Source organism: Brachyistius frenatus, unplaced genomic scaffold (assembly GCF_029030835.1).
Source record: "Brachyistius frenatus isolate BFR_SWC_R1_liver_20210118 unplaced genomic scaffold, ASM2903083v1 Contig_33, whole genome shotgun sequence".
Taxonomy (NCBI): domain Eukaryota; kingdom Metazoa; phylum Chordata; class Actinopteri; family Embiotocidae; genus Brachyistius; species Brachyistius frenatus.
In genome coordinates, this window is record NW_027210632.1 from 2,272,376 (window position 1) to 2,294,587 (window position 22,212).

A 22,212-nucleotide genomic window follows, 5' to 3' on the forward strand; every position below is an offset into this window, starting at 1 on the left:
GTATGTATTTTGTGGGATTAATAATGCTACAGGATAAAATAATCAAAATGTATAAATCCGCGGGCTACACGATCTGTCTGTGTCTGATCTTGGAGCAATAAAGAATTGAATAGACGGACTGGTTAACGGGAAGGGAAGACAGAAGCTCTGGAAGAAGGTCAGTGTTCTCACTCAAAAGTCTGACATGCAATTACATTGCACAAGCCAACACAGGCTGCTTGAAATACTGAAATAATAGGCAGAAGTTTCCCAACAGCAACTAACATTTGAGTGTTCGAGTTGGACAGTCAAACACATGCATTCCTTGCACACAAAGTGGGAGTGTGTGTGGTGTGTGGGGGGGGACATGACAAAGATGGAAGAAAACAAAATGAGAAATACAGAGGGGAGATTGAGAACCAAGAACATATGGCTGAAGACATATGGAAAAAAACAGAAAGGAGTATATATAGGCAAGACAGGAAAGGTAAAGTGGAGGAAGGCCTGAGAAAAAGAACGGGATCAAATGGTGATACGGGATGTGTGAGGCTGAGGGAGGAGAGATCGGTTGGTGGAAGAGTTCTCTTACCCTCATCCCTCCTTCTCTGTGCCGTTCTGCTCTGATGACTCACAGAGAAGCGGCGGAAGCAAATCTGCTCTCTGCACCCGTTCTTTGTTACAAATCAGTTTAGGCTGCACCCAAATGAACTCAGAACTCGGAGCCCTTGCTTCAATCATACCAGAGCAAAACGTGTAAAGCCAGATTTCCGGAGTTCATTTATGGCCCTTTAGCAAAACAGAAGAAATACTGCCTCATCTAAACACCGCCAATCCTAAGATTCTCCAGAACTCTGCACCGTATACCTTACACAGCAATATTGCATTGGATAGCAGAGAGGAATTACTGTATATTAAGTGTGAAAATCATCTGATTTTACACCAGGGAAGAAACGCCCAACATGCTTTAAAAGAACTGGTAGCATCGAGGGTAACTTCTACTACTTTTTACTGTCCTAGTGTTTCCAGTTTACCAGATCTCTGTTTTGTAATCTGTATTTTTGTTTTTGTTTTGTTACTATAGCAAGATCATGATAATAAATGTCCTCCTTGTGGACATTCTAACAACAGTCAAACTGCAGTAACAATTGCTGAGGTTGAACGTGACCTTGAGACTTTGGCCTCATGCATCTTGTGTTTGTTCTTCCCTATTCACTACAGGTGCTCCCATATTCTTCCATTTGCCTGTATTCATGCTGTGCAGCAGTTTCCCTGCAGGTTTCTACAACCAGTGAGGCACCATGCAGTCTTCTATGGTCAGCTATGATACACACACAAAATATTTGACCTTACTCAAATTTTTCAGCAAAACCAGTCAGTCTGCTTGCTGTGGCTTCCAACATGGCAAAGGCCACAATTACTGTCCCTTGTTTGCTTTCACCAACCAAAAACTCCCTGTGGTTACTGCCTGCACAGTGGGACGGTGAAATTCCATTGCAATTTATTTTAGTTTGACAGCCAAGATGAGAAAAAACTTTTCCAATTTATTTCTGTTAAAAGAAAGCACCTTTATCTTCCAGTAATGGAAAAGTAATAGAAAAGTGTATTTGTGTCCATAAAAGAGGATAGTGGTATGTCAGCATCTGTTAATTACACATTATATAGTCCTCGCAGACATATTTTGTTCAATGTTACTGTTACATTTTTACTTTTTGTTATTATGTGACCAACAACCTTGCATTAGAAATTTAAATGATGTGGTAAAGTGCCTCAGGCTTTAACTTCCACCGTGATTGTAGCTTACTTCACTGAATATAGACGATGAATAATAACGCAGTAGCCAAGCAGGAGCCTACATTCTTTCACACAGTATTCCTACACATTCTATTGAATTTAGAAGATTGTTATTAGAAATAACTGTAAATATGGAAATATGCTAATTCAAAAGAAAAAAATGAAGGGCCCCTTTACAAAAATGTACAAAAAAACCACCAGTGAAGTGAAGTAGCTGTAGTGTGTCCTGCAGAACGTACAGAAAACCCCACAGGAAATATGTTTGCAGCTTCAGACTTCGCTGGCTGCAGTTCCTATTGTCTTTACTGATTTTATAATTCATTTACATTAGGAAGTGTCAGATATAACCACGTGATAAGTCACACCCTGATATCGTCAGGCTATAATTTGACAATATACGATCTGAACACATTGTTTATGTCAGCTTTGCTCTACTTAAATTAAGCTTCATATGAGTTTTGTTAGGCATTCATGTTTTCTGGTTTGAGCACTGTGACATTTGGATTTCTTCCTGATGCTTCCTGGTTCCAACAGCGCTGAAGTCCACCCGAGAGGTTCTGAGCACCCGAGAATACACCTTAATGGCTTAACCCCGTGTGATACCATCTGCCAAACTATTAACTAGGAATATGAGCACACATGCACGAATACACTCTCACACAAACAAAACAAGGAAAAGAACGTGACCAAATGAGCAAAAGAAAAAACAAACAGCAAAAGGCCACAGTAAAAAGTGATACTAATATCCATCAACGCAGAAACACACACAACTGCTGGCCAGCTGATGGTAGTTAATTTATCATTCCGTGTTTTGTTAAGTCTTCTGAAGAGAAAACGCAGCACATGCCAAGCACAAACAAAAACCGAGGGCTTTGAAAGCCAACATGATTTCAGTTAATTGCAAGGAGGGCGCAATTTTGAAGCACTTACTCAGACATCAATAAGTGAACTGCAGGAAGCAGTTACATAAAAAAGAAAAAAAGAAAAAATAGACAGAAAAAAAATAATCAATAGACAAACGATTTCTCAAAACCATTCGTTAATTTCTCTCATCTTGAATGAGACTCAAAAACGGGGCTAATCGCTAGGCTAACACTACCGCTTGAATAGAGAAAGGTTGTGTTTTTTTCTCATACCGAGCAAAGGGTGTGTTTAGTGGCTAATCATAATAGTTCTTTCAGCGGGGACTGCTGGAAATCATCCAGGCCTATTAAGGAGAGGGAGCAACACGATTATCTGACATTATGGCATGTACACCTGCTATTTTAGGGACAAAGAGAAAGGGACAGATGAGGAGACAACAGACAGGAGATGATACGAAGAAAAGAGGGAGGAGAGAGTGGAATAAACCCCATCACATGAAGAGTGTGTTTCTTCATCAGGCAGGACTAATGGATCACCCACTCAACACCCAGGAAATTATCTCAGGATAGCGCCCTTCTTTCTCAGACATGATTAATTGATCAGAGTAGAACAAGAGAAGAAAGAGGAGAGCAGAAGGAAAGGAGCGGGGAAAAAAGTGCTGATGTACTCCGGAAGAGAGGTAAATTGGAAACAGTGGGAATCGGAAAGACTGGTGCTGACCTTTTTCACTATTAATGAAAGCGGAAAATGGTCACATTTGAAAATGTCTTCGGTTCCTAATGAAAATCTGTAACAGGAATTGACACAAATGTAGTAACTCCATTCAAGCTGTCACGATCAGAAAGGAGGAAGGGAGGGGAGAGAGGGAAAGTAGAAGAGGGGTAGAGAAGGATAGGCAAAACACACACCATCACCAGGGACCTCAGAGATTCAGACTTTCAGCAAATCCAAGAAACTTAATTAGAATTCCAAAACACTAAGTATACGAATCAATTTACCTCTGAAACGTAAAAACAAAACAAAAATGCTTTGCAACACCGAAAACATATTCGTGCAAGTCCATAAACAAACGTCAGCTTCACAATTCAGAGTAAAATAGGAGTGTGGATCGGTGTGTGTTTGTGTGCATGCGTCTAACCAGGCTTGCAGCTCCTGGTCTGCCTTGGCCCTCTCTTCCTCCATGCCTTTATACAGCTCATCAGTGATCTTCCTCCTCAGGGCCTCCTCATCCACTGGGGACAAAGAGGAGAAACAGAAGAAGAAGCAGAGACAGAGAAGGATAGTTAAAGAGAGACATTTTAAGTAAACAGCTATTGTTTGCAGATGGGCAAAAGTTTGAATGGTAAGAAAGAAAAAAAAAAAAAAAAAAAAAAAACAGGTGGGTGTTTTTTCAACAAGTTTTGGAAAATCTGAATTCATCAGGAAATGTGTTGTTTTGAATGTGGCTACCATTATTCTGTGAGAAAGAGCAGTCGATGTTTTGCTGGGGAAGAGCAGTTTGTGTTTGTGTAAAAACTCAAGGTTAACACATTTATTGGTATCAGTGATGTCCAATTTGAAAACTTTTTTCACAGCACAAAACACAACATAAGCAGAAAAAGATGCTTGGGTTCATTTAAAAATGATTCTATTTGTGAGGTTTTTTTTTGTAAAGTAAAGTTTCAGTGAAGTGATGTCATTTTGGAAAACAAAGTTTTTATCGTTTACCGGCCTCTACTACATAACTTTGTGTTTGAAAAACACATTTTGGTCAAAATATCAATACCATAATTTTTGTATTTCCTAATATCTGCATCAAACACAAAAATCCAGTTCAGTGCATGTTGTCTGTATGTTAGCTGAGGGTAGCATCGTAAAACCAAGCAGCAACCTCCAGGACTGAAAAATGAACCCAGCGATTGGTGCCAAAAACTGCAGTTCATCAAATGGCCACTTGAGGCTGGCTTCAAAAGCAAGTCAATCCCCACAGATCTCCACGTTAAAAGGCTCAACTTTACTGCAGAAATAAACACGTTGAAGCCCCAAAATGAGTTTGGTCTCTGCAGCTAATGTCTTCTTTTATGAGAACCATATATGGGGTGATGATCTTCCTTTTATCTCAACTGTTTAGATTACGCTAGAGACTGAAGTTGTGGTGATTTTGCCCATTTTTGGATTAGCCGATTAAGGCCGAGTCATCCCAAGATGGCGACAACGAGGGCCACCTGGAACTGAGCTTCAAAACTACTCCTCAGGAAAGCTATGGGCGATGTCACGAAGGCTACATCCATTTTTTTATACACAGTCAATGCATAGGACGGAAAGCTTGGCCCTCAGTGTGCCTGTATAGGTGTCAAAAGCAGCATGGACCTACAGTATTACAGCAATAAAATCACCGCACACACAAATATATTAGATACACACATACAAGGAGGTACACAAACCCTCCATCCTCTAAGGGTACCACCCCGTCTGCATATATTCATGTCAGGGACGTCATACGTGTAGGACTCCATGCCTTCACCGGTTTATCTCGGCAGGTAATTAAGCATGAAAGTAAAGATGCCAGCCGGCGACCGGTCCAAAACGTGCTCTGAACACACAAGTGCCATGCGGTGTGCTGCGACACTGCAGTGACGGAGTGGGAGAGTGCGAGTCTGTCACAATTACTCTCCCACCGCATTAGTTAGATGGGATAATCCCTATTGTCAGAGTCTATTATTACCTGGTAACATGTGGTAACAGCAGGCCACAAGAAACCTAAATCCAGCTCAATCAGATTAACACGAAAAGAAAACAAGGCCGGAAACATGCAAAGCTTTTCTGTCGTCATCAGCTTAGAGCAGTAAAACAAACACAGGTGAAGGAAGAAACACAAAATCCTAAAGCAAAATTGCCTTACACTCCAGCAATGTATTGAATTACAGTATTAACTATGTAACTTTAAAACGCTGGGGTGTTTAAAAGTTGTTCTTGTCATGATTTCATATTTGTGCCCCTTTAACTCCAACATGTGGTGTTATTTCTTAATCATGTTCTTTCAATTTTTGGAATAACTGGAAGCATTAGGCTGCCTCGCTCACTTCAATGTGAATTTTAATTTGTTCTTCAATAATATGCCCTCAGGATTTAAATTCCCGTCTATCTACATGAGTTTCATTGTTCTGGCTAAGGAGAGGGTGATTGTCTAAAAGCAGAAGCCCCAAATCCAGATTTAAATACACCAGTCTAATTAAATATTTTAAATGTTGCTTGTCCCAAACCCTGTTCAACAGGGCAAACTTGTGTTTGAAACTAATTCTTAATCACGGAGTCATGTAGCATCATTTGAAATTTAGCTGAGTGGATTTCCTTGACAGGTGCAGGTTGTACTCGGCTCAATGCCTTCGATGTACAGTATTTTGTACCTTTTGAAGATTGAAATAAAGATGTATTATTTGTAACCTGTTAAATTATTAACTGAAGATAATGTTTCAAACAGTTCAGGGACACACCATTTCAAATTAGTCTGAATGTTATTATTATCAAATAATCACATCATCATTTAATCTTAAAAGCTCAATGAAATGGCTTTAAGACTGGAAAGTTAATGATACTGTTGAACTGATGAACCCGTAACACAAAGATATTACTACAGCTGATGCAAGTGATGTCAGGGATACATAAATGTCCTTTGAGTATTTCTCACCTCCTTAAGCAACTTTATCATTGCAATACTATTCATAATTTGCTCTCAAGTGACAGCCGTTAACTCAAGTCAATTAATTAAGTTAACGTAATCCTCTCTGATTTTTAGCATCTGGAGACTTTTTTTCTCTGCAGCAAACAACACGTAACAAGAACTCATAGTCTCTCTACCCGGTACTGTAAAAAAAAAAAGTAAACAAGCGTCAGGTGGTGGGAGATTCAGTGCGACACGACTTCAGAAGAAACACTCCAGCAAACAGTGGTGGTGATTGACAGTTGACAATTTTGTTGCTGCATAGTATATCCTCCAAGACAGTTAGCTGCTGTCACTTCCTGTCCACAGCCAGAGAAAATAATATCCATCACGTTTGAGTGTACTCAGAAGCACCATTGATCTCACTGCAGAGGAGACTCTAATTACAACTGTTAAGAAGAGAGACGGCCAGTATGAAATCCAGAGAGAAGCTGTGCAATGGGGATGTTTGTCGAGTAACAAGTAATAATGCTGCTTTACAGCAGCTAAAAAATAAAATGCAAAAATAACGCTGAGGAAATTAGATGTCCGGAAATGTACACTTGAGTTACAAGTGAGATAACGGACCCCTGCAGATGAGACACTCAGCAATCAATATTAATATATCTCATCAATATCATATTTACTGTGATGTCAGACTAGCTGTCTACTTGGATTATCATAATATTGTCAACAAAGATGAGCAGTCACCTCTAATTCTGCATTCATGGGCTATAGATACCTCAATGACAAAGAATCCCCCCAGACATCCTGATATACACAGATTACAAGTGACCTACTCGTGTTCTTATATTAACAACGAACCAAACGAGTCATTTAAGGTGATGAACCCACAGAGATTTTTTTTCCACCCGACTCTGCAACTGAACGTCTTCGCCGTCCTTTAGCTCACAGTTTGGGTTCTACAGCGCTCGTTTCCCAATTAAATTCACATTCAACATCATTTTCAGCGTCAGAAAGCAACTGATTTCAGTGGAATACCGTATGTATACTAATGTGTGCTGTACATAGTGGATAATATGACTGCTTAGGAGCTGAAAAACAAGTAATACATCTTTAAACGTGCCTTCAAATAAAAGGAGGCAATCATCTTATAAATATGCACGACAGTCTCGACATAAATGATGAATTCCTGCACTTAGGCATTACGCTATTCCCCATGGCTAATATTTCATAATATTCTAAAAGCACCAATGGGACACCCAAGTATCAAGACATTAGGTCAAAATTGTAGTAATATTACATTTAATATCACATTTCCCAAACTAGATTGGATGTGAGAAAATAATTGTCTTTTAAAGCACTATTATCATTATAAAATAGCCATACAACAGGGCAGAATGCCTTTGATGAATATCTCTCAATCTTTAGAGACGAAATCAAGTGGCAGTTTAAATCAGAGGTCAAGTCCTGTCATTATGAACTTTAAAGGTAAGGCTGCCATTTCAGCATTAGCTGCCCTTTAAAATATCGTATTCTTCCATTGAAAATATATACAGCCTCTAGTAGTGCACGATGAAAAGTGAAATTTCTAAAAGTCCTCTAAGTTCAGGCAAGCTTAAGCAACTCCTCATTTATCACAACATCCTTCCCAGCCCTGCAGAGAGAGGCTTCAGATTGCTAGTGGGCCCACAAGGTCAGCCGGAGAACAGGTTCTGATATGATAAACACTATCTGGGGTCCTTGAGGGAGGCTGGTTAGGGTCAGAGACAATTCCAGATCGACAGAGCCTGTGTCAATCCTGAGTAGGACATGTAAATGTTAAAAAGATTAAAAACTCATCATCTTTTTAGACGTGTCCCCCTCCTCTTCTTTCCCACCAATCACTAAACCCTGTGGAAAAACCCACAGAGGAGGAGGCGAGGCGGTGGAGCACAGGCTATTGGCAGTGGAGATAATAGACGAAGGCAAATTGCGTTTCTCATCAGAAGTTTCATTAACCCCAGGACCCGCGTGGAGGGCATAATCTGTAACATTACCACTTCCTCACGTTTCTACCTCGCGCTTAGCCGAGTCACCACACACCTTTCACTATGTACAAATAGGAAAAAAGAAAAAAAAAAAACGAGGGAAAAGCTCCAAGAGTGAGCGTCCAGCCCCGGCAGGCAGATGTGTTTCTGATCATCTGAATTTCTCTTTTCTTCATACCATTTCCTATTAATTGAATTTCATGTTACGGAAAGGGACTTTGCTGTCCGTTTCACGAAACAAGAAAAGTTTCAAAGGAGAGAGATATCGTTGACAAGTTTCACATCTAAGTCACCCACATTTCTGCCATCGTTTTCCTTTGTCTGTCTCGTTTTCTCATTCTCTCTGCTGCACCTGGGAGACATCTTTAAGCAGGCTATTAGTCCAGAGCAGTGTGTGGGCTCTGGCATATGAATATTTATAGCACATTGGAGAAGGTGTAGGAGGTTCAACCTTGACTATGGTGTAATCAGCACACATACCGACTCAGGCCATGATTTAGAGACAGCCGACCTGCTGAGAGCCTCACTCGATACCCAACTCTCGTGGATACACATAATCAATGTCTGCCTCATTAAGGTCGTACCCTTTGAGGATTGGGCTGAACTTTGCAACATTTTTAACGAGATTCAAATTCATCACCCCTTTCTTTTTTTTTATAGTTCTTAAAAAGAGCATGTTTGATCAATCGTCCAAACTGGCTTTCTTTTCCTCCATTTCATAAGACTTGGTGAGCTTGGTATCTATTAAAATGGGAGGTGCCCTTGGAAGGACCGCATATTCAAAACACCGCAATAATACACATTATGGCTACATGACAAACATAAGGGCCGATGCCTGGCAGGTGTCAGCCACATACTTGCAGTGAAATGGAAACGTACTTACTGGATACTCACAATGCAGCCTGATATCACACCAAAGTGTGTAACACCCTCCTCGGTGCACAACAGAATACTGTGTCCGTTTCATGTTTTTCTTTGTCAAGACCAATGATATACCAATGTACATAGAAGTGGACGGAGCTTGACTGATGGGTGTAGTACACTCTTTGATGTGATAACAGGTCACACTATCCCACACACTGCAGATACGCTGTGCACGCAAGACCATTTATTTTTACTGGTTCTGAAAGACCTTGGCACCAGTATTTCTAGACTGAAAGGGCAAAGAAATGAGAATGAAAGAGCGCAGAAAAAAATGTATTCAAACAGATAGTTTAAGACTTCCACACATAGCCCAACACTTAAAGAGGAATTCATCAGCAGATTTGTAATCTTTCATGAACATTGTGTTTGGCTGTGGAAGCAGAAGGCCGTGTTTAATGTTAGAAAATGAAGTGAGATATGGTTGTATTTATCGTTTCATCTGAAAACTAATTAGTACAAACAACGCAGAGATTACTTTGTTCAACATGAATAAAAATGAAACTGTGGCCCCAGAGCTGTACTCAAGACTCAGAAAGTGGTTTTGTTGAAAATACATAAATACATTTCATTGATTGTCTGTCACGGTCACGACTCCACTCTGGGAAAATATAATTCTTACTCAATGCTCCCCAAAGCTGCGATGGGCACCATGGGCCACGTTGAGAATTTTAATCCATGCTGCATTCAGCCTTCACCCTCAGCCACTTCAGGGTCTCGACACCGGTTTCCTGGGTCAGCCCAACGGTATTTTAGAGCTCAATGCATTAACATTTGCATTTATGGTTATGGTTTATTTAGTTGTTCTTCAGACTAAGGGGGAGTTTTCGGGTGTTTCTCAATCTCAAGGAGACCTTGATAGGTCCTTGGTAGGCTGCATTTCTTGAATGCTACGTCATCAAATCCCACTGAAATCAATCCCACCTTTTTACACACTGGAAATACTCATCCTACCAAGGACACATCCCCGTCTTTTCAAATCCAAAGATTTGGCCCCGTCATTGCCAGGATCCACCTGAAGGTCTCAGAGTCAGGTGATTATTTTACACCGTAAGGCTCCCGGTAATTAACCAGCCGACACCCCTCCACAAGCCATTCAGCCAGTAATCAGCGTGGAGCGCTACCATGACATTGTCCAATTGTGTTACTTATGCGCTCAAACAAAAAAGGCAAATGGTGCACATAAAAATTCAGTGCCATATCATGGAAGCCCTCTGGCCAAATAAAAGTTTAACACGTGCGCGCGCACCACCTCCTCCCTTAATAAGGCCTGGAGGTTTGTTGTGTGAAACTGTGGAGGTGTCGTTTTAATCACTGGAGTCAGTGTGCCGTGGCATAAGTTGGCCTTTTTTTAATTACCTTACTGATTGAGCACAGTCAAGGATGGGGAAGCCTGCCCACATCCTGGATGCTACCCTCTGCACCCACGGCCCGTTCTGCACTGTGTAATGAACAGGTAACATTCAAATGTCCTCTGCCAAACGTGTCAAGAGATAAGGGACATGCGACCACACTGACGAGACAACGGGGCTAAAACTTTACTTTGAGAAAGAGAGAAGCAGGAATAGCGTTATCTTGTCTGTGTGTTTGAGTCAGTACATTCACATTATTTTGAACTGTCACTCAATTAACTCTTCAATACCAGTGTAATTTCCAAGGTGGGGGGGGGGCAGTGGAAACGAGCTGAAAACCCAATACTGACATACCTTTTCACACATTGAGAATATACTGGACATTAGTATTCATTTGGAGTCATTTATCTTTTCATCTGGTTTCTACTCCTCTCAGTTAAATTTTTGTTCTCCGCCAACTCTTGAGGACAATTTTTTGTTTTATTAAGAGGCTAAAAGCTCCACTCTGCTCATCAGTTAGTTGCACACTGTCTTTGCTGCCGGCTGCTGCTGGAGAGGTAGTGGAAAGTGTACAGTTTTAACATGTGAAAACGGCTGAGTGGTGCAGCCAAAAATGACACTGATATTAGTGGTGAAAATGAAACAGAACAGTAAAACCAAAACAAAGACCTGAAAGACCCTTTAAATATACTTAGAGCAGAGGGCAACTGCAGAGTCAGGTGATAATTCTCTGTGGGTTCATTATGGTTTCCTTTGAGCGACCTCTTTCACGTACAAAAAGTCATCTTATCCACTTTAAAATTTAAAACACTGACAACTTAAATTATATTAAAAATGTTTTGTTTTTTTGTTTTTTTTAAATGAGGCGAAAGTAAGCATACCCTGAGTTTAGGTTCACCATTTTGAGTGTTCTTACAAACCGCAAGGAACGAAAAGGGTGATCATGACAGCTTAAGCTCCACGGTGACGAGGCATAATGGCGGGGCGCTAATTATAGCATCAATTTATTAACATTACTACAAGAAAGAATTAATCATTTCATTAACAGTTAGGGGATGGCAATGAATCATTATATGGCCGTGGCTATAGTGAGGCCCACTTTTAAAATGAAGACTAATTACAATCTGCAGAAAAAGTTGGAGACAAAAAGCTTAAGGTGGCTTATTGTAAAGTCCCACACAATAAACATCATTAAAATTCAGTGTCGCTGGACTTAAAATAAGTTTGTGGACAGTCCAGTCCCACATAACCTTTGCCTTCTAATTAATCATGCTATTAAAGAACTATCCCAATCATTTCAGGATAAAATGAGCCATAAAAAAGAACAATTAATTTCTCCAGTTTATATAAATGAGCATTCAGTCTTGTCTTTTGCTCGAAGGAACAAGACATAAATTTGTCAAGCTGCTACTGAGGTAAAAAAATCACAGCTGCACGAAGTCGGTCGAAACTATAGGCGGATATCTTAGTCAGCCTCTCTATTCCTCAACTTTGGTTAAGCTACCTTCCATCACCGGGATATTACACGGTCTCAATCAATATCATATTAGTGCAAAAGCTACCTCATAAAAAAGTTAATTAATGCGCGTCTAATTTAACACAACTGCTTCCATCACCACATTCGTTGCACAGTGCGTTAGTAACACCGATTTTCAGCAGCCTCGAATAAAACTCACCTGCTGGTGGAGCAGTAGGAGTTGGGACTGGACTTGACTCAGCCACTGCCACTGGCTCAGGGGCTGGAGCAGCTGCTGCAGGTTCCACTGTGGGCTGAGGAGGAGGTGCAACTGGTTCACAAGGAGCAGTAAACTCAGGCAGGGGAGGTGCAGCAAATGGCTCGGCAGGCTGCGGGGACAGAGCTTCCCCTGAAGGATGAAGGGGTGGTAGCAAGATGCTGACAGGCTCAAAAACAGGAGGGGAAGTGAGAGGTTCTGATTCAGGGAGAAGGGGAGAGGTGATGGGTTCAATCTTGACAGAAGTAGGTATGGGTTCAGCAAAAGATGAAGAAGCAATGGGTTCAATTACTGGAGGAGCAGAAGCAATGGGTTGATTTATGGAAGGAGGGTATGGTTCAATTACAAGGGGAGGAGGAGCAAGTGAGGTGATCACTTCAACCACAGCTGGAGCAGGAGCAGGAGGTGGAGGGAGAATTACTGTCTCAACAACAGGAGGAGGAGGAGGAGGTGTTGCTACAGGCTCAAAAGCAGGAGCAGCAACAGCATTAGCAGCAATTGGGGGTGGTGAAGATGGGACCACCATGTCAGCGATGGTGGGTGCTGCTACCTGTTCTGCAGGAGGTTGAGAAGGAGGAGGTGGTGGTGGAGGTGTAGCCACAGCTTCTGTGGCTGATGGAACTGGAGGAGGAGGAGGAGCTGGAGGCGCAACAGGTTCTACAAGAGCAGGGGGAGGAGGCAAGAAGGAGGTGATGGGGTCAAAGAGGGGAGGCACTGGCCGTAGGAGAGAGGACGGAGCGAGGGGAGGTGCCATGGGAGGCAGGGAAGTGGGAACATGTTGTGGTGGTGGAGGAGCTGCGGGTTCCCTCATGCGGTTGATGACATTCTCAGAAAGCTACGAGGAAAAAGCAAAAAGAAGTTTCAGTATAACCGACACCAGATTTAAGGGACTACTGCAACATCATTTTGTAATTACATCTCAATACAAACAGAGCACTTAGTTTCCCGAAGAATCACACCGTACAGACTGAACAAACACAACATATTAAAAAAGAGCTTTATACAGGTACTCAAAGCATATTTTTGAGATGCATTTGTTTGAGATGCAAACATACGGTTTCCTGTGCTTTCAGTCTTTATGCAAAGCTGTTCATATCCTGGCTTTTTGCTGAAGCATGAATGGCATCAATCTTCTCATCTCACTCTTGATGAAAAAAAAAAAAAAACCCACACAAGTTCCTTAAATACTGAACTATGCCTTCGTTTTAAGAGGGGGGATCTTCTCTGTATCCGGCATTGACATAAACAGGGTTACACTTCGGTGAAAGATAACATTAGCCGAGCTGCATGGGCTTCATAACAGACTAAAGTCTTATCTGAGCCGCTAAAGCCTCTCGATCTATATTTAACATCGGCTGACAGTGGCATGGGAGAGCTTGTGACGGCTCCCTCGCAACAGAAGCTGTCAGTCTCTCCTTTTCAAAAGACGTATCAACACTTGTGTGCACGTTTCCACATTTCCACTGAAACTCCCAGGGGATAACAACATCTGCAGCCAGAAGAGAGTAAATAACGATAACGGAGTCTTGTTTCATTCATAACATGTGTGGCAGAGCACGAGGGGAAGTTTCCTGTCTCTTAAAAGCTGCTGCTGCTGCTGCTGCCGGGACACGTTGTTTTTTTTCTGTGAACTTTACCCACTTTAGGTCAACCAAACCTTTGCACGATGAATCGACGTTTCCTGGCTGCAAAGAGCACGCGTTAAGGCGTTGTTTGTGAGCACAGGATTTCATTTACAGTCTAATTTCTCACCCCCAATCGTATTAGCTGGTGTTTGATTAACGCAGGCGGGTTTGGGATCACGTCACTTACCCGTATGCCCTTCACCACCGTTATATTTTCGTTCTCGTCTGACTCAAATGACACGCGGCGGGTACTGTTGTTCGCTCCCATTGTCCGACCGCAGGTTGTCACGGTGTCGGTGATCTAGGTTTACATGAAATACGGAGAACTGGCGTCCACTTTTGGTTTTTAGAGAGTGAACTTTCATTAGCGACAGTGGGGCCCCCCGCACGCTCCACTGCTTCGGCACGTCCGCACTTCCGTAGCATGACGTGGTTGAAGAACGCGCGAGTGGATTGGACAGAATCGTCACCGAGTCCCACATCGGCGATTTTTATTGGTTAGTGCGTCCCAGCGGGCAGAGCGGGAACGTGACGTGCGTGATGTGTTTTAACATAATTGTTTACTGACAGAACTATAACAGATTGTCATGTTGTGTTATTAATCGTAATTGTCTATTATATGTTACCCTTTAAATCCCATCTACTTTCTGATAAGGGCAAAAAAAAAAAAAAAAAAAACGTCATGTTGTTTTTATTTTTTCATGATACTGTGTTACACAAACAGCATGATGCTCATCCCATGCTTGTACCCTGTTACCTTCAAAAATGCAAGTTGCTTACTAACTATTGTCTTCTGCAATAATTTCTCATCAGTAATAAGATTTACATCATTATGCCTGTGTGAAATAATTATGACATAGATCACAATTTAAATTTAAAATGTGCCTGATCAGAACAAAGAAAATTTCACTAAGCATGTGATGTCAATCGGGTTGATATTTGACAACTTCAATACTTTGCGACATGCCAAGGGAACAATTTGGTACAGTTACCTGGCCGTCCAAGAATAAACTAGCTAGTCACTAGTTTGTAGTTTCTCAATACATTGTCATTATGAAGTAGCATATTTTATATGATTCAAGTTAACTGAGCCAAATGCTAGTATTTAATCAATGACTATCACCAACAGAAAAATAATAATGTAATGTAATAAATTATGGAGCCCATGTTTGAAGTCAACACAAACAGTTTTGTCTTCATAACTGTGTTGTTGAGAAAAGAGAAAAGGAAAGAGCTAAACTAAACCAAAAACATGAGAGAAAGGAAGGCAGGGAGGAGATGGGTAAAACATGTGACTGGGACAAAACTGCCAGATTTTAGAAATTGAAAAATAGTGAAATAAGTCGCCAAGCCCATCAAGGAAAGAAATGACAGCTCGTGAAATGGAAATAGAGCCGCTGGGCGGATAGAAGAAAAGGCAATAGAGACCCATTTCATGTGGCCAAATTCAGTGGTCATATTCTGAGAAATGCTCTACTTCTGCTATTCCAACATCCCGAGACTCCCTCTCAGGTTGTAGAATGGGTTACCAAAAGTCGGATCATTTTTGTGTCTTGCTGCTGTAAGCCTCCTCTTCATATATACATTTAATTAGTGGTAATTGTTCCTGACACATAAATAAATTATGATATTCTGCATTACTTGATTCTTCACTGTTGCCACAAACTGTGCCTCCAGTGAGGTTCATTCTCAATTTCCATATTCTGCTATCTTTCTCTGTCATCAACTGGCTGTTTTTCTGCTGAGCTCTCACCAGTATTTTCAATTTATGATCACTGACATCAGATTTAAACCACTTTTGAAGGTTTTCTCTCTCTGTATCATCAGTTTCTTTCCTCACTTTGCTCTAGATATCTTTCAAACACACAATTTATTTCTTTTGTTGACTTTCAGAGATGGAAGACCCACAAGCAATACTCATCAAGCAAGAGTGATGTAATAAAAGTAGGCTTTACTCAGTAAGCCGTCTTACATTCTGTAACCGGGAGATGTCAGAGCAAAGCTAACACAAAGAAAGAATGCCCTAAAATGTAAATACAGTGTAGGATAACAGATAAAACATTCAGCATGTATAATACATTTGAATATAAATATGGATGCAGAAACATCACATTTACATGTTGAACAAAAAAATAGGATCAACGGTTGGGATTGACCATAAATTAGGGATTATTATTATTAGGGACATAAAAGTAATTAAGGGACCAAATTTGTTGAAAAGTTCCTTTTTAAAAACATTCTATACCTTATCCATTTCAGAAACGCATACAGCATTGCAGAGTATAAAACTGTAGCTTGATATTTGATATGACCTGAGTTGAGATACTATGAAGAATGACAGTTCATAAGAATCATCCAGGAAACCTGATACATTACACATGCAATAACTCAAAACAGTTTTTATAAAGCTCTTTTCTGCTGATTTTTGTGTTTTCTGCATGACATGTTTCAGATGATGCACAAACAATAAAAATCAATGAAAACCTTTTTAAGAATACATTATGATTGTGCACACTACAGAAAATCCATACATCCACAAGACTCAACCATATCTTTTACACAATATAAAACCTTCATCAAATACATTATTTTTTAATATAAAACTATTTGCTAGAATGATAGACAGCACAAAGCTAAATGCATTACCTGGTGGAAAGGAGTACAGAATGTATTAGATTACTGTATCAGTCAACGGATATAGGGAGGCATGTTGAAAGAAATTCACTTCATAACAGAGAGTTTGGCCCAGGTAGAGACCAGGTCGAGATCTTGATCTGGCGCTTTGAGGCTTTGAGCATGACTCAAATTTGGACACGTATTATCTGTGAGTATCAATTTATATGTCACACAACAGCATTAAATACATTATTTTTCATCTTTTTTCTTAGTTGACATACATTGAAATGCATTGTGTGGTCATATTGTCCTTCCCCGAAGAGGACTCACTCACCCCGACAGCAAGTGTACAATGAACAGATTATGCAATAATGAATTTGAATGTGCAGTAATGGCCTGAGGGCACACGCTGAAAAGCTTCAGGCTCAGGATACAGAGTTTATAGAAAAGAGTCGAGATTGAATGGTACACTGCGGAAAAGAGCCTTGCTTGTTGTGTATTACAGCATTATTATGGCAAACCAGATTATCATTACAACCCACTCCTGACTTGGATGCTGATCAATTATGCTGCTTGTTGATCTTGGTAGTTTATTGGTAATATCTGATTCAATGACTATGTGCAGCAGAGATGAACTAGGTTTTCCGGCATGTCCTTTCACAGCATGTGTTACTGCCACCTCGATGTATAATTTGTATCATTAACTATATTGTGTTCAGAACTTGCACATACTTCACATCAGTTTATTAGATTATGTGTCCGTTAACATTTGTTGTTTTAAAATTCACACCGGTACACCAAACTGGAAAACCTGCTGCTTCAAAGCAACTCAACAATCACATCTTCTCGTGATGAGGTTCTCCTAAGCAAGAAGGTAACCCAAACAAGATGTGGTGAAGTTGAACAGTTCCCCAAAAAGTGATACAGTGGATACAGACTATATTTTCGCATCTCATTTTATCCTTTTAACTTGTGCTGCTTTTTGGCAGTATCCTTGTTTTGCCTTGATCTTGTGATGTTTGAGCTGATTCCACGCTGGGCATCCTTAAATTTTGATCTAACTTTCTCTCTGTGTCATTCCTGCAAAGGTGAATGCTCAGTAAAGATACCGGTTGAAGATATGAGACTCATCTTCTGTTTGATCAAGTTCAGGATGAAAAATCCAGACGGCCTGTTAGATGCAGTGTTTTGTTGTTTCCCCAGCATTTCCATGGAAACAAGTAAAGAAAGATCCTCTTTTTAATTACTCATAGATGACATTTTTTTTCTAAAATTTCAAGGTGTGTAATTGAGAGGTCAAAATAGGCCTAGTCTGTTTCATCAAATTTCTTATCTGTGCATGGTATTTTTCTGTGGATAATTAAAGCTATTATCATACATTAACAGTGGCTCATCAGTTAATTAAAAACCCCAAATTACATCAAACTAGATTCTAAAGACCAGAGGAACCATATTTGAGGGAGGGAACTTGCTTAAATGTATGTTTTTCTTAATAAAGCTCCCTGTATCTTAATCCATACCATCTGCTGTTTCTTCCAGACAAACATAATGTAATTATTGATAAATTGAGTTGTTTTGGTGAAGGTGCTGCATTATTATTAAAAGTGAAAATCAGCTCCCATGTACCGTTTTTTTTTTTTTTTTACGAACAGTAGGTGGATAGAGTAAATGTCCGAGTGCAGGATTTTCATTTAGATAATAGATCATCAAATTATGTCTGACAAATAAATACCTTTTTGCTCTTGTTGAATCCACACTCAGGTCAGTCAGTCAAAGCAACTGCTTAGTGACCACTAAAAAAAAAAAAATAACCTTCGTCTTGACATATTGGAGAAAAGGAGCCCTGCAGATTTCTTGGACTGATCGCTTAGGGTTTTGAGGGTGAGGTGATAAGAACTCCAAATTTAACTTGGACGTCGAATGCGAGGTGCATTAAAAAACAAAACAACGGCCCCCGCTTGACACATCAATTGTTTTTTTTGGGAGGGGAAGAGACACAAAGATCACCCACAATGTTATCTCGTCAGTCCACTTGTGCATCAATCAGGGCCCAGGCTGCTGGAGATCGACCTCCCTTGCTCCAGAATCAATGCCCTCTCCCATCGTCATTGGTACAGCAGAGATTGTCAGAGATACAAGGCAGGAGAGCCCTGCAAAATCCAGCTAAAAGGGGTTAGTTATTAACTCACTGACACATACTGTCTCTACCTTTTCTTCTTTGCTCTATCTTCCTTTATCCGTCTCAAGAAGCCTGTATTGAAGATGTCACAATGAAAACGTTTTTTTTTCTTTTCCTGTATTGTATTAGAAAATACCTAAAATATCAATATTGAATAGAATTATCATGTATAGTCCTCATCGTCACATCACACAGCAACCAGATTCATAAACATTGTGTCTGATATTGTGCACAACACTGGATTTGTTTTATAAAGCAAATTATCCACTTAATGGGGATCTGTGATGGAGATCAATCATATAAACAAAGATAAAAAAAATAGTCAAAAAAAAAAAAAATTGTTTGAGTGGTTGGTTTGCCCGTAGAAATTTTATATAACAAAACACTGACCCATATATACAAACAAGTCATTGTAAGGTTCTCAAAGTGTTCAGGGAAGTTGCTGTGTAAAGCCAGAACCCTTGTTTCTATTAAAAAAAAACCGAAAAAGGTCATGGTGAGCTCCAATTTCTATACCCGATATGAATGTAGTTACAGCCTAGATTTCACATTGTGACTATGACAAAAGCAGAAGTCAGCGAAAACGTGCACCACCGTTGTAGAGCGACGTCACACGTTCGAACTACGTTTCCCAGAATTCCCTCTTGTAAACTCGCGCTTCTGGCTTCCTGTTTGAGTGCCGCAGCTGGAAAAAAAAATGGCAGCTGATACAGGGAGATACAGGAGTGCTGTTAGCAAAAATAAAGACCCTTCCGGTCTTCTCATCTCTGTCATTAGGTACGTTTTTTTGTGTGTGTGTTATACTTTGCATATTAGTTTAAACAGCCCCGTTAAGACGTCAGACACCTCTTGAACCGCGTTTGCACTCAAGACACGGGTTGACAGCGAGCTTGTTTTGCTAAAGCTACACGGCTGCTAGCTCCAGCCTCCCTGTATCGTTAACAACGTATAAGAAACGAGAGATGTCACCTGCTAGTTAATATTAACTGCAGTTTTATTTCTTCCGGAGGCAGAGAGAAACATGTTACGTGCTCTTTCATTACGTGAAGCCGCAGACTGTATCGAAACTTCAGGATCGTCACTTGTTTTTAATACGAGATAGTTTGATTTTCTTAGTATACGGCGATTTATGTTTTAATAAAGCTTAATTGTGCCTGTAATTTTTTTTTTTTTTTTTTTTTTTTGCCACGCAACATTGGCACGTCTTTCTTCTTTCATCGCCTGTGCTGCCTTCAGCTAGATGTCCTGTAGGTCGGGGAGGTGGGGGGTTGGGAGGGGGTTGGGGGGGGACGCTGCTCCCTCCTCTTCCTCAACTGTTGCTTAATTCAGATTCACAATGCGGGTTTTTAGATAGTTAGTTGAATCCTACCTTTCTGTTCCCTCTTCCCCGATGCAGGACTCTGTCCAGCAGTGACGATGTGCAGGACAGGGAGACGGAAAAGGGTCGTCTGGAAGACGCCTTTGAGACGTGTGACAGAGATTTGGATGAGCTGATTGTGCAGCATTATGCCGAACTTACCACTGCCATCAGGACCTACCAGAGCATCACGGAGCGCATCACCAGCTCCCGCAACAAGATCAAACAGGTAGAAAGGAGATTTATGTACGCAAAAAAAATGTACACTGGTCGAAATGAACGAGGAGGGATATGACCCTTAAGCCAAAATAGTTAAATGGAATGAAGCTGCAATTCATTTCTAACATTTACAGCTCAGCTGTTCCATTAAAACACATGTAATCCTGTGTGTGGCTGTCATTTTACTTCTATTTTAGACATGCCGGATTTGTAATTTAGTTGCAAATCATTTCAACCCTCTTATGTGCCTTAAGCACAAAATAACTACAAAGAAACATTAACCTCACACCAGTAACTTGTTTCCTCTCTTCATTTCCCATACCAAGTACATAACATACAATACACGAATCTCTCTTGACGGGTATCTTAAGTTGGTGGTCATTTTGTACACTGACCTCTGTGCCACTGGACATCCCTCTCTGTCCTCCACTGGACATCCCTCTCTGTCCTGCAGGTGAAGGAGAACCTCCTGTCCTGTAAGATGCTGCTTCACTGTAAAAGGGACGAGCTGAGGAAGCTGTGGATTGAAGGCATCGAACACAAGCACGTCCTCCAGCTGCTGGATGAAATCGAAAGCATCAAGCAGGTGCCACAACGGCTGGAGGCCTATATGGCGAGCAAGCACTACCTTCATGCCACAGATATGCTGGTGAGTAGAGACACGGCGAAAGATGTGATTTCATGTCCAAGTATGTGTGAGCTGCACGGTATTTCAGACGGTGAGAAAAGAAGAAAGGAAGTACAAAACGTTCACTTGTTGAATGTGTCTATATGTTTTTGTCTTGTGTGGTTGGAAGCATGAAGAAAATGAAAAATGGAGCAAAGAGGAGAATTTTCTCTGGGTTTTGTAGTTCTGGGAAAACCTATTGATGTACCAGGCAGCACCGATATGTTGCTTTTGAGACCCGTGGTGTGCACACTACCCATAAACACCAGTTTTTATGAAGTGCCGCTGCTAAAGATCGATTTGCCGGCACCTCTCGTAGCTTTAAAAGAACCTCTCTCTAGCCTTGAGCAGTCCAGTGGGTGCAACTCCCACAATCTAAGCGCGCTGAAGATGCTGCAGGTTTGTATGTACGCGTGTACTCCAGTTCTTTTGATGTGTGCTTTGCAGTATGCACAGCAGGGGAGCTGAAGGATGCCATTGAGGACTAAATGACCAGGGTCTGTGATCTCTCTGTTTCTTTCCCTTTTCTCCCCCCCTCCTTTTCCTCTCTCGCTTCCTCTGCCACTCCCACACGTCTCCATCCAGACTTTGCTAATAATTAGTTTTCTAGAATAGGGTTATCTGAGGAGGAGGAAAAAAAAAAAAGAGGAAAGATGGTGCACCCAAAGGACCATTAAAAATCCTCTTTGTGGGGGTGCAAAGACGTGGAACTTCATTCAACCAGTGTACAGTCAGAAGAGCGTGTTTTGAAAGGTTGTGGAAAGTTCAAAGTCAGTTGGATGCTTCGTTTCTGTCCTGAAAACTTCAAATGCCTTTCACTTGATCAGGATGCTGCCATTTCATTGGCATGTAAAAAACACACTTTAAAGCACATTTTTGTTTGCCTTTACATATCAAAATGCTGTTGGATGCATTGGTTTTACCTTTCTCTTTGCTGACTTGTTTATGCAGTTCAGGAATGAATAATGTATGAAAGGTCCACTTTAAATAAGCCACTCTTAAGCCAAAGTGAAGTAGAGGATGTTTGTAAATGGTATTAAAATGCAAAATAACCGTTAAAACAACATATTTGGTATGTGAATGATTCCACCTACCTTTACATTTATTGAAATGGTTTATTTTTGACATGATGGAATAAATGCACCTTGTGAGCTAAAATAAAAGCACACTTATACAGATGATAAACAGCCATCTGAGTGCAAGTTGATATGAAAACCTTTTTTAACTCAATAACTGTCA

At 40.7% G+C, this 22,212-nt stretch overlaps 2 protein-coding genes across 4 annotated transcripts in view; one reads left to right on the plus strand and one right to left on the minus strand.

Annotated features, from left to right (window-relative positions):
- Positions 1-14,349, minus strand: part of chchd3a (coiled-coil-helix-coiled-coil-helix domain containing 3a) — a 68,893-nt gene extending 54,544 nt beyond the window's left edge. For 2 of the 3 annotated variants that reach the window (XM_069700341.1, XM_069700340.1), the window contains exons 1-4: positions 14,123-14,349; positions 12,861-13,145; positions 12,254-12,347; positions 3,773-3,866 (exon numbers count right to left, since the gene is read on the minus strand). In XM_069700341.1, coding sequence (XP_069556442.1) covers positions 3,773-3,866; positions 12,254-12,347; positions 12,861-13,145; positions 14,123-14,203 — 554 coding nt within the window. In that variant the 5' untranslated portion in view covers positions 14,204-14,349. The other variant, XM_069700339.1, reaches the window with a different exon arrangement.
- Positions 14,350-19,427: 5,078 nt separating this feature from the next.
- Positions 19,428-22,212, plus strand: part of exoc4 (exocyst complex component 4) — a 117,437-nt gene continuing 114,652 nt past the window's right edge. The window contains exons 1-3 of the mRNA XM_069700338.1: positions 19,428-19,507; positions 20,127-20,316; positions 20,761-20,955. Of these exons, the coding sequence (XP_069556439.1) occupies positions 19,428-19,507; positions 20,127-20,316; positions 20,761-20,955 (465 nt within the window). The remainder of the gene's footprint in view (positions 19,508-20,126; positions 20,317-20,760; positions 20,956-22,212) is intronic.